At 42.4% G+C, this 18,596-nt stretch overlaps 1 protein-coding gene across 4 annotated transcripts in view; it reads right to left on the minus strand.

The window, feature by feature from the left end:
• Positions 1–497: 497 nt before the first annotated feature.
• AFF3 (ALF transcription elongation factor 3) overlaps positions 498–18,596 on the minus strand; it is a 216,280-nt gene continuing 198,181 nt past the window's right edge. For all 4 annotated transcript variants that reach the window (XM_053384183.1, XM_053384184.1, XM_053384182.1 and 1 more), the window contains 8 exons: positions 17,955–18,082; positions 15,054–15,117; positions 12,972–13,108; positions 11,552–11,623; positions 4,772–4,865; positions 4,068–4,117; positions 2,849–3,063; positions 498–1,597 (listed from right to left, as the gene is read on the minus strand). In XM_053384183.1, the coding sequence (XP_053240158.1) occupies positions 1,476–1,597; positions 2,849–3,063; positions 4,068–4,117; positions 4,772–4,865; positions 11,552–11,623; positions 12,972–13,108; positions 15,054–15,117; positions 17,955–18,082 (882 nt within the window). In that variant the 3' untranslated portion in view covers positions 498–1,475. The remainder of the gene's footprint in view (positions 1,598–2,848; positions 3,064–4,067; positions 4,118–4,771; positions 4,866–11,551; positions 11,624–12,971; positions 13,109–15,053; positions 15,118–17,954; positions 18,083–18,596) is intronic.

Consider the following 18,596-nt stretch of genomic DNA (forward strand, 5'->3'; position numbering starts at 1 on the left):
TCAGAAGCCAGAACAGCAAGTGGGATCGCTGTGCAATGAAAGCAGCAATCCCTCTTGTTGTTCTGGCTTCTGGGATAGCTGCACAGCCTGCATTCGCTCCATAAGACGCACACACATTTCCCCTTACTTTTTAGGAGGGAAAAAGTGAGTCTTATAGAGCAAAAAATACGGTATTTCATTATTCCACCTCCCTCTACCAGTTTTAAAGACTGTTCCCTAGTATAGTATATGCATATGTATAAATGGCTTTCTGAAAACAAATATGATTTAAAAACCAAATATTACATTCTACATGTAATCTAGTTGTTGTTTTTTTAGCCACAAAACATAGCAGGCCTTTGAATTGAATATTGTTCTATGTAAATCACAAGGGTAGCCAATTAGAAGCTTGTGGACTTGACCTGGCCACTAATGAGCCCACAATATTCGAATCAAGGTATGATAAAAAGTTTACCCTCAGTTTCATTCAAAAAAGAAGGACGCCATTTTCAGATTGCTAAGTAATAAACATGTTTCACACTTTAATACGGCATCATTGTGATTGTGTATGTTTATTGTATATGCTGTTGTGTCTGAGTGCAGATGTTCTGTTACTAGGAATCCCTTACTGCTAAACGCTAACGTATATGGAGCCTAACCATTCATAAGGCTCATGGGAGCAGGGCAGGTTCAAGACATTTTGGCACTTGAGGCAGATCCCCAAATGGTGTCCCCAGTGCCCCCCACACAAGGGAAGAAGGGGGTCAGGGTAGATCTACATCAGGAACAAAGGTGGGGGAAGAGAAGAAAGATCAACATCAGGATCTGCTGCGCCAGGTGGACCCTGCCTTATGAGGGGCTGGTCCTGGCGGGGAGGGATGAATGTCCGTTTCCATGCAAACGGGTATCCAGACTATTGTCTGGCAAACAGAAGAGCTCCCAAGGAACAGAAATTGGTCATCTCTGTTAAAATGTAAATCACAGACTAAACATAGTTTATGATAGAGCAAATCTGCCTATGAAACTGCACTTGGCCTAGTTTACGAAACCACATCTTTTCAGAAAAGCTAAGCAGAGATTTATGAACACACTTAATATCACATAGAAAAGACATTTCTGAATAAGATGCAATGTTTATTATACCTGGATAAATCAAGCCATAGTTTTCTATTGGAGGAGTGTGTGTGTGTACGTGTGTGTGTACGTGTGTGTTTGTATATATGTGAGAGGATTTGTTCTAAAACACCTATGTTTAGTTTTCTTCTGTAAAGAAGTGATATTTGGAGACTATTAAAGTATAATGCATCGGAAGAGACAAACATTGCATAATATACATACACACCTATTTCTGTACTCTGGGAAAAAAATTGTTCCATGTTAAAGAAAGGTTCACATTTGTTTGAAGCAATGCTGTGGTTGCGTATTTCTGTAGCACAGTGTCTAGAATAACTGAATTGTCTGTGAGAGAGTCTAGTGTCCAGATGAAGCCACAGTTATTATGACAACTGAGCACTGCTCTTTATCCAGTGAAGTCCTTGTTGGGTGTATTGTACCAGGTGTTCCATACTGCTGTGCAAGGTGACAGGTCCCATCAGTACATCCAAATCATTAAAGAAATCTAGGGAATAAAATGTTAGAAAAACCAACACTGATTACTCCTGGTTGCATGATAGGCATTTTTAAAATTTCTAAATAATGCACATAATATATTGGTAACGTAGGCACAATTTAATTCATGGTTAAAGGGTTTGTTTGAGGCTTCTAATGCCTGTACTGCAAGCTTTCCTCCACTGAACGATTTTATATAGAAACAATAAGGTTGGTTCCCCAGCCTTTTCTTTCTTAACGGTTCATTGATTTTTGTGCAAAAGAAGAATGGTTACTTGTTTCCTGGTTTACAAAACAGCCCTGATTCAGCTAAAGTTAGTTGTGAGTGACTAAGCCCCATTAAAAGTGCTGAAACAGGAGTTCATAACAGGCTGTAGCATACAATTCTGAGATACAATTCACCCACATCCATCACCATGTGGGCTCCAGTTAGCATAGTGTCATTAGTGCAGGTGTCCACTAATGGTCTAATTTTGTTGAATGATTTTCAGTTACTGGAGCCAAAGGGTGTGGGCAAGATGACTGGTAGAGTCTGGACAACCACCTGAACCCTCCACCTCTCTCTCTAGCAGGAAGGGGATGTCTTCTCTGGGTCCATAAGTTTGTAAATGCCTCTTGAATGAGCAGTTCCAGCTTTTGAAAAAGAAGCTATAATTCAGCCGCTCCTGAAGAAACAAGCTTGGACCCATATACAGTGGTACCTCGGGTTACATACGCTGCAGGTTACAGACTCCGCTAACCCAGAAATAATACCTCGGGTTAAGAACTTTGCTTCAGGATGAGAACAGAAATCACGCAGCAGCGGTATGGCAGCAGCGGGAGGCCCCATTAGCTAAAGTGGTGCTTCAGGTTAAGAACAGTTTCAGGTTAAGAACAGACCTCCAGAACGAATTAAGTACGTAACCAGAGGTGCCACTGTAATGTTATCCGCGGTAGATCAGTGGTTAACATACCCTTTCTAGACAAAGGTGATTGAGAGAGTGGTGACCAGTCAACTCCAAGTCGTTCTTAGAGTTTGGGACTCTGTTCACTGTTTTTGAAAGAAAAACAGGCGCTTTCTTCCTCATTCTGTGATGCCAGTGGCAAGTCAGAGAGGTGAGAAGCAGCATCAGGATAAGTGGCAGAATGAGCTGGTGCCCAATCCTGCTTCATCAGCAGGTTCATGGATCTAGATCCAAGACCCAAAACACCTAGACTCAAGCATGGGTCAAAACGGCTTGTCAACAATCCTGGCCAATTTTAGTGATTTTCAAACACCTACCTTGGTTTTCCTTGGCAAGATTGTCAGCCATCTCCCAGTAGTCATAACTGTGCAAGATGCTGTTGGTGATGCTGACGTGATTGGCTGCCATCTGGTGAATCCGTTGTGGAATGCTGATGATGGAGGAGGGGGAGGGGGCTCTAGTGCTTCCCTGGGACCCTACAGAACTCACAGGGGATGGGCTGGGTGAAACTGGAGAGGGTGTTCCCGTATACCTGAAAACCAAAGTTTATTGTAGGATATTAAAAACTGTGTACATATACTCAAGATACCAGCGGTGGAAGCTGGTCCATTATGGTATGGCCCCGCCGGTCTCAGTGTGCCCTCAGTGTGCCCCCACCGGCCTGCCTTATTCTGACTTAAAAGCGGGTGGCAATGGCTGACATCCTCCTCCTCCTCCTCGGTCTCCATGTTGTACTTGCAGAACTCAACAGGCAAGAGGATGGAGTTAAAACAAACAAGCTTTGTCTGTTGTTGGTATGATTACTGTTTGGGCTCCCTGTCTTCTTGCCCTACCAGTTCCAATGGACACCAGCCACCACAGGATACCAGTAAACATAAATGGTTTCAAGTTCATCCAGGCTAGTGTTCCCCTGACCTATCGACTTCCACATCCTGTCCTTCCTTACAACAAGCTTCATTATTCTTTCCCAATACTTTTTTTAAGGGTTGCAAGTTCTTCCTGGTATTTGTGGGTATGTTGTTTCAGAATACAGCAAACCCCCAGCAAGGCAGAGAAAACAGCTCTTGCAGCTTTTCCTCTACAATTTATAGAGGGCTCAGAAAGAAAGCAATAATGATGCTGGCTAGAGGATTCAGTGACGCAGAAGCAAAGCAAGGCTATTTCACGCATTACTATTTGGGTGTACAGATTCTTAAAACTGCATGCAAACAAAAATAATGCATGAATGTGACAAATAGGTTTTCAAAAATGCATGCATCCCAGGTACACCCTTTGGGAGAATCAAGATAGGAATGTACGTACCCTTTGCAGCAAATTCAGGCTTGTTGCCATGCAATGAGCGAAGCAGTCTCAAAACCCTTTCAGGTTACTTTTTATTTTATTTTAAATAAAGCCTGTTCATCTGATCAAAGCCCACTGCAATTGTTACAGTTTCTTTATAAACAGCACCCCTAAGTTCCTAGTATTCAAAACTTTTAGCTGTGCGTGGATGGCTGAATGAAATCTTAGCATAGGATAGTGGAGCAGTGAACTTACTTTCCACTGGCACCCCAGGGAGACGGTACTTGAGCAACTTTAGATGAATTCTGCAGAGGGGGAAGATATGTTACAAGTAATTAAAGGGTTTGTAATGAGTGCCAACAGGACACAGCGCAGAGGAAATGGAGAACATTTGACAGCACAGTCCTACATGTTACCCAGTCCAATCACAGAATCATATAGAATCATAGAATTGCAGGGGGGGGCAGACTTCATGTTGGGAAGAAGAGTTTGGATTTGATATCCTGCTTTATCACTACCCAAAGGAGTCTCAAAGCGGCTAACAGTCTCCTTTCCCTTCCTCCCCCACAACAAACACTCTGTGAGGTGAGTGGGGCTGAGAGACTTCAGAGAAGTGTGACTGGCCCAAGGTCACCCAGCAGCTGCACGTGGAGGAGCGGAGACGCGAACCTGGTTCCCCAGATTATGAGACTACCACTCTTAACCACAGCACCACACTGGCTCTTCACACTGGGAAGGGACAGAACCTCAGTTAGCTAAGTATTTTTATTGATTTACTTAATTGGGGGGGGGGGGAGCAGCTGCCATGTCAATGGCAACCACACATCTCCCTGTGATATGCACCTCAAATTTTATTCACAAATCAAAATGTTCAGAAAAGTGGCCACTATTGTTTCCAGTATTCAGGAGCAATAATGCCCCCCCTCATATATTCAGGTTTTCCCAAGACAAGAAAGTACCTTGAAATACTCAATAAGTGCTTTTGAATATTTTACAGCATGGTCTCTTTTGAGTCGAAACATTCTCCAATATAGAATTGCCAGGCAGCGGTAACTATAAGGAAAGGAGAGAGAGAGAGAGAATGTTTCAAAGCTATCACTTCAGTTTTAATCACCAAGCTAGAAAACATTCTAGGATAAGGATTACTTATTAACGCTGACAAACAATAGTTCGGAAAGGAGATGGAGATAACACAACGGAGCCATCAATGCTTGTTGCTGTGTGTGCTTATTTCTTTTGTTCTGCTCTCTTCTCTGGGCAATCAGGAGCTGAAAGTTGTTGAAGCCCTATAGGAAACAAGTCTGCAAAACACGTTTGGACAGAAAAATAAATAAATAAGGGTGCACTTCACAAGCAGTGATTGCACCATCCTATCATCTTCAGGTCTCTGCAAAAACTATCACCTCCCAACACATGTCATCTATTCGTTAAATTCCTTCAGCTCTCTTCAGAGCCATTCTCTACAAACACTACAGGCCGGGCTCTGCTCAGGCACAGCTTCTCTGAGCCTGGCACAAGCTCCTATTACTCCCTCTACCACCATGGAAGGCGTTGCCTGTTTTACAAAAAAAATGGAGACTCGGTTTATCTTCTTTCAATTGCCTTTGTTCAAATGCCTTATGTTTCTGGGTGCGTGATTCGTGTTTATAGCCAGATAAGGCAATACTGCAAGTATGTTTATGTAAATTTGGTCATTCCTGGTCTTTTGTGCCACACCATGACTGTGTAAACCAGAGTCCTAACTGATTTACTCACATATGTTCTGAGGCTTGTAAATCCTATTAGCGGCACTGGCTCTTGCCATCTGTGGGATCTTAATGTCCCAGGTTATTTTGGCACTTGTCCCTCCCTCCTGCTGCCAGTCAGCTGCCACATCTTGCAGGAACCAAGGAGCTACTGGACATGAATGAGGATATCAAGAGATGGTAGCATATGTCTCTCAGGTTATTAATCTTAGAATACCCTGAACAAGCACTGTCTGTCTCTCTAGGAGGGAGTTGGAATAAGTGTAAGAGATGTGCTTAATGTGCATAAAATGCTATATTTGTGCGCATTGCACAAACAATGGGATGTGGAGGTTTGTATTTGTAGAATGCCTGTTTTGCAGAGAAATGCAACAAGTGCAAAAAGGTGCGTGTGCAGCTAAAGCTGCAACAAGGGGAGTGGAGTATTTCTTTTGGTGTTTATGTTAGTAGTTGATGATTCATCCTTAAGTTTCTCCTTCAATATGCTGGCAGCTTCCAGAGAGAGCCCAAGACACCTGACTATCTGAATCTGCCTCTGGTCCCAGAGACTGAGCTACTGTAATTCACCGCATAATCATCGCCACTGCACCCCTTTATTCCAGCCCTAAAATCGGCCTCAAAGCTTTCACCGCATAATCGTCGCAGGAGAAATACAGTAAACTCCTCGTTCAATACCTGGCCAGGAAACCTGCCTGCTAAGCAGCCAAGGTGCTAAACGCTCAGTGGGGCCTTCGTGTCCGAGCACAATTCAAAGTGTTGGTGCTGACCTTGAAAGCCCTAAATGGCCTCGGTCCTGTATACCTGAAGGAGCATCTCCACCCCCCATCGTTCAGCCTAGACACTGAGATCCAGCGCCGAGGGCCTTCTGGCAGTTCCCTCATTGCGAGAAGTGAGGTTACAGGGAGTGGCGTCCGCCCTGTGGAACACCCTCCCTTCAGATGTGAAGGAAATAAGCAGCTATCTTATCTTTAAAAGACATCTGAAGGCAGTCCTGTTTAGGGAAGTTTTTAATATTTAATGCTGTATTGTTTTTAACACTCGACTGGAAGCCGCCCAGAGTGGCTGGGGAAACTCAGCCAGATAGGCGGGGTATAAATAATAACAATACAATTATTATTATTATTATTATTATTATTATTATTATTATTATTAGCCATCAACTGCCCCCAGCTTCACCCTCCGCCCCTCTTGCTGGTGCCACAGGCATGGCGTAGCTGGGCATCTGAGCTCCATTAGCACACCCTCGCCCCCACTCTCACTTCTTGTTACTCAGGCAGCAGCTGGCTGTGCAAGGCCGGTGCTGCTTGGAGCGAAGTGTCTGCCAAGGTGCGAGGACCGACGTCCACTGTGCAGGGAGGCAGATGGGCAGCTCCGTAATTCACTGCATAGCCATTGCACCCCACATTTTTGGAAAGAAAAATCTGCATTAAAAATGTGATGACCATGCGGTCAATAATATACTGACAAGTAAGAAAACTGGACTGCATTGCTAGTTGTTGAAAAACGGTGTGTTGATTTACATTTATAACATTTTTGTAATGCGTTTAAAGACAATTTGCAGTGAAGCTTTGGAACCTTTGCTTGTGGTGGAGAGGTCTAGATCTAGAAGTCTAGGTCTGTAAATTCTGCTCACATTAACTCTAAAAGCCAGTAGCTCGTGATTCATTTATCTTATTTGCTCAGTACTTGCTCTATTTAGACAATCCTTCTGATTGGCTCTAGCAAATTTTACCATTTGCTGGTATTGGACTGTTTTGGCCTGTTCACACTCCTCCTCAAGGATCAGATTCAGAGACTGGAATATTTATTAGATCTATTTCAACAGGCCTAACTGGTTTCAGTGCCATGGAACACCTAACATCAGCTTATGCTGGCACACTAGCTGTGGCTTCTCCTAGGGTTTTTAAGCTGGAGCTAGTGGGACGCGGGTGGCGCTGTGGGTTAAACCATAGAGCCTAGGACTCGCTGATCAGAAGGTCGGCGGTTTGAATCCCCACGACGGGGTGAGCTCCCGTGGCTCGGTCCCTGCTCCTGCCAACCTAGCAGTTCGAAAGCACGTCAAAGTGCAAGTAGATAAACAGGTACTGCTCCGGTGGGAAGGTAAACGGCGTTTCCGTGCGCTGCTCTGGTTTGCCAGAAGCGGCTTAGTCATGCTGGCCACATGACCCGGAAGCTGTACGCCGGCTCCCTTGGCCAATAAAGCGAGATGAGCACCGCAACCCCAGAGTCGGCCACGACTGGACCTAATGGTCAGGGGTCCCTTTACCTTTACCTTAGTGGAACCACATCCCAAGCTCAGCTGATGCCAGCCAACTCATTTCTCTCCATGCATCTCCTTGAGAGGAGGGCCTAACTCCCTCCTGAAAAACCCTTACCTATAGCCAAGCACTTCTCCAGATGGGCCAGGTTTGCATCTGGTGTTTAAGACACTGCCTTTTCCTCAGGCTGGGGACCTGATTGGTCTTGATGTCGGCGGCTGGACTCACCCTGGGTGTAGAAGGCCCTCCTCAGCCTCCTCAGTGGATCGGGATCCTTGCACCCAGAAGGAGCCTGACTCAGGGCTTGGTCCTCCTCTGATGAGGAGTCCAATACCACAGATACGCTTTGCACAAAGATTACATGTGGGGTAGATTATATCTGGTCCTTATTGGCTATTGGTTCTCACCCCCCACTTTTCAAGGCATTTCCCAGTCATCTTCTAAACCCTGAAAATCAGTGTCTTTAAACAGAATTTGCAGAACCCTCTCATCTATTTTAGCTACCTTCAGGTATGCTTTTGAACAACTCTCCCACCCAATGAAATACTGGAGATACCCTGAATGGGATGCATTTTAACATGTTATTTTTCTTGTAAGAACTGCTGTGTGACTTTCATCTCCACTAGAGGGTAGCCTCTGCTTAGGAGATGAAATAGGTGGCCCTGGTTATGTGTATAACTGTAGTTCCATGGCATTCTGCCCAGCTTGCTTTGTATGAATCCAGGCAGCACAATAGAATTATAGTCCTGAAGTCATTACTCTCACCCTGTAACCTTCCCAGGTACAGTGAATATGCAAATGAAAGCAACTCATCCACTATGTGGCAAGCCGTGAGTTAGGAGTTGTTATTCAGTGCTGCTGAGAGAGAACCCTCCCTCCACTTTCCCTCTGTTTGACCTTTCTTTTTAATGAGATGCAGTACCTTTTTTGCATTTGGATTAAGTCCCACTTGCTGGTGTGCTGCTGCTAGCTCCATGGAACTGTTTACAATCTCCAGTCTCTCTCCCTCCCCCCCCCGCAAAACCCCCCCAGAAGGTCACTAAAACAAAATTCCTACCAATTAATTTTCTCCACCAAAGGTGCTTGCTAGCAAAGGGAAATTATATTACCTTTAAAGCTACATTAAAAAGATAAAGGTAAAGGTACCCCTGCCCGTGCGGTCCAGTCTTGACAGACTCTGGGGTTGTGCGCCCATCTCACTCAAGAGGCCAGGGGCCAGCGCTGTCCGGAGACACTTCTGGGTCACGTGGCCAGCGTGACAAAGCTGCATCTGGCGAGCCAGCGCAGCACACGGAAACGCCGTTTACCTTCCCGCCAGTAAGCGGTCCCTATTTATCTACTTGCACCCGGGGGTGCTTTCGAACTGCTAGGTTGGCAGGCGCTGGGACCGAGCAGCGGGAGCGCACCCCGCCATGGGGATTCGAACCGCCGACCTTTCGATCGGCAAGCCCTAGGCACTGAGGCTTTTACCCACAGCGCCACCCGCGTCCCGTAAAAGCTACATTACTCAACGTAATTTTATCTGGAAGTTTCTTTTAAAATAAACTAAGGGAAGCAAAAAACAGAACAAAACAAAAAAAACTCCTGCAGAGCAGAAGGGCGGAATATCTGTCCGGATCTTGATTTTCAGTATAAATGTTAAATAGAATTTACATCAACTATGAACCAAACCATGATAAAATGCATTTTGAAATTATAGTAAAATCACAGGCTGAGAAGCCACCAGAACTTTAAAAACAGTCGCCCTGTGCCAGCTGCAGTTCAGAGCAATCTGTCATGTATGTCAGCAGTGGGTGAGCATTTCTATTAAGATGAAAAATGAAGTCCTATCCAGTTCAACAGGGCTCAGATGGAACATTATGCTGAAGGTGTGCATCGAAAGGCGCTTCCATACTGGGCAAAGTGTGCAAAACTGCTTACACATGCAGGTCTCTGTTTCTGGATAGGCCCTGATCCGGCTCTGGTACCTACATATGTAAGAACTAGCAGCCTTGGATGGAGCTGCACATTCCTACCCATATAAACAGAAGCATCCAGAAAAATGCAATAAGGGTTGTATAAGCACTGTATAAGCTATGGTTTCCCCGGTAGTGATGTATGGAAGTGGGAGCTGGACCATAAAGAAGGCTGATCGCCAAAGAATTAATGCTTTTGAATTATGGTGCTGGAGGAGACTCTTGAGAGTCCCATGGGCTGCAAGAAGATCAAACCTATCCATTCTTAAGGAAATCAGCCCTGAGTGCTCACTGGAAGGACAGATCCTGAAGCTGAGGCTCCAATACTTTGGCCACCTCATGAGAAGACTCCCTGGAAAAGACCCTGATGTTGGGAAAGATGGAGGGCACAAGGAGAAGGGGACGACAGAGGACGAGATGGTTGGACAGTGTTCTTGAAGCTACTAACATGAGTTTGATCAAACTGCGGGAGGCAGTGGAAGACAGGAGTGCCTGACGTGCTCTGGTCCATGGGGTCACGAAGAGTCGTGCTATTCAGAAACAAATGTGCAACCAGACACACCTCTCTATTTAGTAGATCAGAAAGATCACATACAGTTGGGACTGTTTACATATTGAGAGGCTTCCATTGGGACTGCCATGTAGTGGGACTCTTCTTTCCATCCTCTGGAGAAACTCTTGTATGCATCCTTCCCACTGGTGAATGGCCACTTGTGGTGAGGGTGTCAGGGTCCATCTGCCCTTTTCCTTAGAGGCCTAGGTAGGCTTGGGGGGGGGACCTTGCTGCCCAGTAAACAACTTCTTCATGGGAGAGGCTGATATGTGGAGCAGGACTTGGGTATGCTCATGAGAAATTCTTAAGGGTTTGATTCCCCCCCCCCTACCAACTAGGTATACATTGGTTTGGGCTTGGTTTTCATTTTATTTTATGCATAGTATTAGCTGTAAGGTAAAAGGTAAAGGACCCCTGGATGGTTAAGTCCAGTAAAAGGCAACTATGGGGTTGTGGCACTCATCTCACTTTCAGGCTGAGGGAGCTGGCATTTGTCCACAGACAGCTTTGTGGGTCATGTGGTCAACATGACTAAACCACGTCTGGCGCAACGCAACACCGTGACGGAAAACAGAGCGCACAGAAAAGCCGTTTAGCTTCCCGTCACAGTGGTACCTAATTATCTATTTGCACTACCATGCTTTTGAACTGCTAGGTTGACAGCAGCTGGGACAGAGCAACTGGAGCTCACCCCATCATGGGGATTTGAACTGCCAACCTTCTGATCGGCAAGCCCAAGACACTCAGTGGTTTAGACCACAGCACCACCTGTGTCCCTGTAGGCTGTATCTTATTTTAGTCTAGCTTTCCCTTCAGTTCACATGCTAGTTTAAGAAGTGTTAGGACTAACATAATATAATATTGCAGTCAAAAGAAAATTTAGGCTGCAATTCTGTACACACGTACCTGGGAGCAAGTCTCACTGAATTCAGTGGGACTTACTTTTGGGTAGACATACACAGGAGCTAATTTGTTCAAGCTGAGAATTTCAATACATGAATATGGGGAGTGGGGAAAATGGGGTGTTGAAGTTGGATGGTATGACACTACACTTAACATTGCTAAATCGAGAGACGTCACAGTCAAGCCTTCAAAGCGAGGGAATTTTTTTTGTGTTTTTTTTAAATTCCCTGACCACTGAATATAACTTATGAGATTATAAATGGAAGAAACAGGAACTGAGTCACAGAATAAAGCAAGTCTTTCAAAGAAATAGCAATTTACCAACCATAATGTCGTTAACTGTTTTTCTTCTGGAATAGCATTAGGGCCTGAGTGGGGTTTTAGCCTCACAGCATACCTTCAAAAGAGCAAAAACAAGGACAGTAAATAAGGTCAACATGCATTAATGGCAAAGCATGTTTATAATAAGTGTCCAATAATAATGGAGCTGGGCTGATTTATGGCACTTGATGATTTACAGCACAATTCTGTGTATCATATTGCAGAAAATTCTATGAATTCTTCTCAGAAGCAAGGCCCATTAAATTCAATGGGACTTACTGCTGGCTACCTCTATACCAGATTACAGCCTTGGCATGTCACATTTTCTTCTTCTTCTTCTTCTTCTTCTTCTTCTTCTTCTTCTTCTTCTTCCATCAATATGTTCTACCCTCCTCTTTTAAGTAGCAATTCCTTTCAGTGCCACTGGGGCCGTGTGCCTGCCTAGTTTTAGTCCAGCACAATAATGCCTTTAAATAGCTAGTCATCTGCACTCTGCATTTAAACCAGTATCATACCACTTTAAACAGCCATGGCTTCTTGCAAAGAATCCTGGGAAACCAAGTTGGTTAAGGGTTCTGAGAGGTGTTAGAAAACCACTATTCCCCTCCCAGAGCTGGAATTCTCAGACTAGTTTAATGATTAATCCCTCTTCCCAGAAAACTCTAAGAAGTCTAGATCTGTAAGAGATATTATGGGTCTTCTAAAAACTCTTAGCACCAAGTCGCAAGCTTTTGAGTGTGTGGAATGCACATTTCCGGCCCCTCCTTTAAACTGATCACTGCACCTGTACTGGAAGAATCTCAACAAAATGATGAATTCCACAAACTGGGGTGTGCGCAAACAATATTGCAGTTAAATTTGGGCACCGGTGCAATTTCTGAAGAAGCTAAGGGTGGCTTTGCACTCCCCCCCCCCTTTTTGCAAAATTCTCTCTGAATTGTCTCCCTCACCAAGCAGGCAGAAAAACACGAGTGTAAGGACATCATGTCTCCTATTAGTAAAGTCTAAATTTACAGTACCAGTTTAATGCATCTTTGGTGCAACTTATTTCTGGCAGGGTACAAAATCACACTGAGTGAAGAAATCTCTCTAAAAATCAAAAGGTGCCTGAACAAACTTCATAACTGCTATGTACAGTGATACTTTCTGATGACAATGTAACTTAGGCAGGATTAGACCTAGCAATTAAAAAGCTTTCTGACAGTGCTATCCTATATGTATCTACTTAGAGGAAGCCCCATTGAATTCAGTGGGGTTTACTGCTAGGTAAGTGTGCACAGGATTGAAATCTTCAGTGATCTTATAATGAATTGCCACCTTATTACTATTTCACTACTTACAATTGCTGTCCATATTTAGAAGTATTCAGATATATCCATGACAAAGGATCTAATCAACGGTCAGAATATTCTACTCAATCTTACCTAATAAGTTCAACTGTTTCTGAATACATTGTGTAGGGGGATTTGGATTCCATGGGTCCTTGTTCCATAGCATTCCCACATTCAATAAAAGATAGTGCAGCTTCAGCATAATTTAACGCCTTGCCAAATTTCTCCACCTGAAGACAAGAATGCCAGCAATCACAACAAATGGAGAGCATTATATGCACATCCTAGAGCTGATACAAGTTGAGGGTTTAACTGCACATGAAATTAATGCCAGGGTTAGTTATGCTTTTAAAATAAAATATTATGCCTGGGAGAGCAACTGTCCTGAATGGGTTGGCTCATGATTATCTCAATGAATGTCTCTTCCGAAGTGATTCTCCCCTCTGCCTTAACACCTTTTAAGAAGGTCCTGCACCAGATTCCAGATTCCAGCTAGATTAGCTTCCACAAAGAGCAGGACATTTTCAGTTGCCACCCTGATGCTCTGGAATTTTCTTCCAAAAGGACTTCACATGGCTCCCTCCTTGTTGTGTTTCTTGGAGTGGCTTAAAGCCTTCCTCTTTCAGAGAACTTCTGTGAACTGTTTGCTCCTAATCATGGTGCTGTCTACTCTTGCCGTTTTTAGATATTGCTGCTCTTTTACTGCCATATGTTTAGCTGTTAGTTAATTAGTTTTCTTTTGTTGTTTTCAAGCATGTACTTCACTATGAAAATGTTATAGATAGCAGCGTAGTTTCAAGGTAAATAAATAAAAGTTAAAACAGAAACAGAACTAAGCAAAAGACTGAGAAGAAAAAGAAAATTTAATGGACAGAATTTAAGCAGGGCTAATATATGCACAAGCGTGCGCACACACATATATCTCACTTGTGTGCATTTATGTGTTTGTAAAATTGGCAGTATATAGCAAAATAAAACAAAACCTCCAAATAAAAAAACAAATTGAAGCCTCTGCTTTATTCTAATGGATAATTATGAACAAAATGGTTTCATTTAACGTTATATAAAAACATCAGACTAGTTAAATTAAAACCTATAATTTTTGTGGAAACCATCTAACAAAAGGCAACGCTATGTGTTTTGGTTCTGAAGCCATTATCAGCAAGCTCCCTTCCGCTCCTGGCAAGCAGCAGTGAAACTTGATGTCATGAAGCCAGGCGCACGAGTCTGCCCTGCTTACCCTCACTGACCACTGTTGGAACCAGGGTCCACTGAGATCAACAGATAAGGATTAAGCATAATACAGGTGCATATATTCAATGGGTTGTATCCACTGCTGTCCTTCCAATCACAGGAGGTTATTTGATCCATCAGAGGCTTCTGTGAATAGGAAGGGATGTGATTTTCATAAATTCTCCCTTTCGACCACAGACCCTCCCGGCCCCATGCTACCTCCTATGCTGCTGCAGAGGGTTCCCCGGTCTTCAAGAACAGATTGAAGAGGGCCCAGTGGGCTGCAGAGAAAAATGAAATTTGGATGCAAACCAAACAACCAACCAACAAACCAACCAAGGTCCTCTTCTGTCTGTTCACAGAAGCGTCCACTGGATCAAAGAGCTTTTTGTGAATGGAAGGACAGTAATGGCTATAATCCTATAAATATAATACTAAAAATTAACTATTCATTATTTTATTTTGCACAAGATATATATTTTATATATATATATGCCACTTGATTGTAATGGAGCCCCAAACTGGTTTACGAAAAGAACAATAAGGTTATCACAACAGTTGAAAACGACGACTTAAAAAAACTAACCATGCATTAAAAACCAGGTTAAACACATGCCAACATTCTACATGTCTAGACAGGCTTGCCTACATAGCAAACATTATTTTAAAAAAAGTTTTTTGAAAATGCAGGGATACAGCAATAAGACATTTTCTAAACGAAAATTGAAAACTCAAATTTTAATTTATCCAAGAATGTATCAACTAATTAATCTCAGATTTCTTTAAGGCATGCTGAACTACACACATAACATTCCTTACTAATAAAGCTAGTTATCATCATTTTCTTTTTCTTTAAATCACCACTACTTAACTTTCCTTGATGAAGAAGTTGCATTACACAGATATTCTGAAATAACGTGTCAAAAACTGATTTGTTCTTACCATCGCATCTGCTTTATGCTTCTTCCTTTTAGCTTCTTGCATAAAGTGTTCCACATTGTGTGGCCTAGAATGCAACACAGCATAAGTGATTTGAGTTACTAGATTCGTTGAATATTCTTTTTTCCAGCTATATCTGTTTAAAAGAAAAGTCCTTAATGGTTTATTTCAAAAGAAACAAATACATGCTGATAAAATGCATTTCATGCATTCTCAAATTTCAATTGGCGTATCAAACACGACACTATGGAATAAGCCCTAAAAACAACCTGTAAGTAAATCTAAGGTTTTTTGTTATTTTAAGTATTCAATTCTTATTCCTCAGTGTAAGATGTAAAAAATGTACCTGTGGTTTCCTGACACCATAGAATTTCTAGATTGTAACTAAGAGATCCATAGTTAAATATACAGTACAAGGGAAGTACCCCCCTCCCCCGCTGTAACAACCTGGGCTTCAAAATATGGCACAAAGAAGATGAACGTAAGGGGTGGACAACAGGAAAAACCAGGAGAGGAAGCCACTGTTATGTTGTTTATGGTAAGGAGAAAGGAACAATGCAGATCTCTAGACTGCCAACTGGCAAGCAATCTTACCAGCAGAGGATGGTGGGCTGAGGCAGAGGTGCTTACTTGACCTCCCTGCAGATGGGTCAGTTCTGCTTACTGGGAGGGAGAGTGGGAGGGGCAAGGTGCAGGGAGGTCAGCACTGTGCAAATGCGCTGGCAGGAACATCGTAACGGCTCCACCAGTGTGTCTGCACAGAGCCAACCTCCCTGCCGCCTTCCCCTCCTGTTCTCCCAATGACTCACCTGCCAGGAGGTCAAGCAAGCATGGCTTCCCCATCTCTCCCAGCCACTATCTTATAGTCCATTTGAGTGTTGGAAATGGCTGCTGGAAATTATGGTGGATACAAGTGAAGAAAAGTTGGCTGCTTGTCCTATCTACAGTGCCAGAAATCCAAGAAGTTGTCTCCTTTTTCTGCCCCAAGGGTTTCAAGGGAAGTAACTGGAATAATGAAAGAGGAAGATGGTGGTGAAGGGTGCTTGTGGTTTATTTCAAGGAGGGTCTGCTCACAGAAGTCTGTGAGTAGAGTCCTGTTTAATTTGGACCTACACATAAGAAACTGAAAAGGAAGCGAGCACCCCATTTGATTTCTTGCAATATCCCTTAGTCGGAAGATAGTAGCTATTAATATGCAAATCAAGCCCAATTCTGTGACCTATTATACCAGATCAGCAGGCCACAGAATGAGGTTTTGAGTCCCCAGAAACGACTGCAGACATTGCCTCTTTAAGGAATAACTGTTAATAGGTTATTTGCTTTAAGAATAATTTCTAGTGTGAACCCTTAAAAGGGCTAATCACAGCAATAATCATAACTTTGCAAAATACGTTTTAAATCAAACAAACAGAAGAGGCCCTTCATTCTTGTGTAGTATAATTAAAAACTTCCCGGGGACAAAAACGTATTGGCTCAAAATGTTTCTAATTGGTATTTATAATTGGTATTATGAACAATGACAGGTCAGACTACACATGTTGAATGATCTCTCCACAAAAAGCTCTAAAACTTTGTACTCACTTTAACAAGGGCAATCTCCACACAATATCCGAGGTTAATCGAGGCTGAAATTATCAAACAATTTACTGCCTATCCATAAAGAAGTACTTTTAGCTGTATTGCTACCAATTTCTCTAAAACATTGCTCCAAGACAGCAAGAAATAAAGCATTTCTACTACTTGCTATCTTCTACAGACAGTCAGACACATATAAGTTGGTATGGCAGCAGTATTCACTTTGAATTATTCTAAAATAACTGGTTTTAGACTGTCTTGTGTACCAAATGCAATTTGTTATAAATTATACAGATAGATGGGTAGGGGAATTAAATTCATGCAGCAGGGGTTTTTTTTTGGATATACAAAAGTATTTATTTAAATAAAAATACAAGTATGCAGAGAAACAAATATATCCTGAAGTCAATGCTATGTATTTACTGAGTGCACTGCAGCTTAAATTCTAATATAAAAATTTAATTGTTAGCTTCATTCAAATACTCGTTTTTCTCCTGACATATTTAATTTCACAAAGCTGTTGTGTTTTCTTGTCAATTTACACGGGCCATATCTTATATTTCACTGCAGAATAGAATTTTACAAGGGTTCATTAAAAACACTAATAAAATCTCAATAAACAGCATAAACAAACTTATTTTCAATAAATATGGAGAAATGCATATACTGACGTTATTTAGAGAGACTCATTAAAACAAACCCTCATCATAGCAGACTATAGTGCATATATTAAAACACAATAAAACTGGTCCTCAGCTGATTCAGGTCATGCCCTGAGTATGGAAGTCTTAGGATGAGTTCACAAAGATGTGTTTACCACCTGCTGACAAAAGAAAGTATGGTGTCTCAACACCATAGGCAGGACTGTTGTATTATCCAATGTTGAATAAAAAACAATGCTTTTCAATGGCGCTAGTTCACATATTCAGTTACGAACCATCAAATTGGCAATACATTTATTAAATGAAAAAATACAAAGCTAGAGAGCAAGTAATGACAGGTGAGAGCAAACTTGTAATAAATAAATGTAGATACTTATATTAAGCAGAGTATCTGTATATGGCTGTGCTGTGAACCACGCCAGTACCCCACAGTTACTTGGTTACTGGTGAGCTAAGGGTTCAGAATGGAAAGTTCAGAAGGGAGATTGAATGTGGCAGTGGAACTGCTGTAGACGAACAACTGGAGGAGAACTGAGTTTTCTTATTACAGAGAAAGTATGTAATTACCACCTTCCCTTCACAAAAGCAGCAACACTCGCAGCCTGAACATCAGAAATAGAGGGAATGAAACATGAATCTCTAAAGGAAACCCCCCACCTCTACTCACCCATCATTAAAGATAAGCTTTGTTCTTCTACAGTCTTTGTGCATAATAGATACAGGTGACCAGGGCTCTTTTTGGCACTGCGCCTTGCTACAGAGTACAGAATTTTCTGAATTGATGTACATTGCTTTCTGAAGAAATAGTAAAGGAGGCAATCAGAAATCAGTTATAAATTCACTCATTTCCCCCCTTTTATTCTTAACTATAAATTAAGCATGCAACAGATTTTTTGTAAAAGGTTAATTATTTTTATGAAACCTTAAAAAAAATCTGCTGCCTGATTAGTTGGGGCAACTTTTTAATAGATAGCAAGTTTTTCCCCCATAGGTTAATAAACTAAACACTGCAGTCTAATATGAAAACACATAGGAATGTTTGTTTCACTGAATGAAGAAGAGAGATTTTTAACTGCTCCTTGATTAAGAAGTGGCTTGGATGATTCAAGGGGAAGCTGCTGAACTGGAAAATGGAGAGTAACCTTGTATGCCTTCATCCTCTTGTGCATAGGCTTGGGCTGCACATACATAATTATGCACACAACATTGCTGCTAATCTTGCTATTCAAATGCGTGCTTATTTTACAGATTTATACCTTGGCTTTTCATTTCAAGTCAAAACACCCCAAATGGCTAAACAACAACAAGG

The sequence above is a fragment of the Podarcis raffonei genome, chromosome 4 (assembly GCF_027172205.1).
Source record: "Podarcis raffonei isolate rPodRaf1 chromosome 4, rPodRaf1.pri, whole genome shotgun sequence".
Lineage (NCBI taxonomy): Eukaryota > Metazoa > Chordata > Lepidosauria > Squamata > Lacertidae > Podarcis > Podarcis raffonei.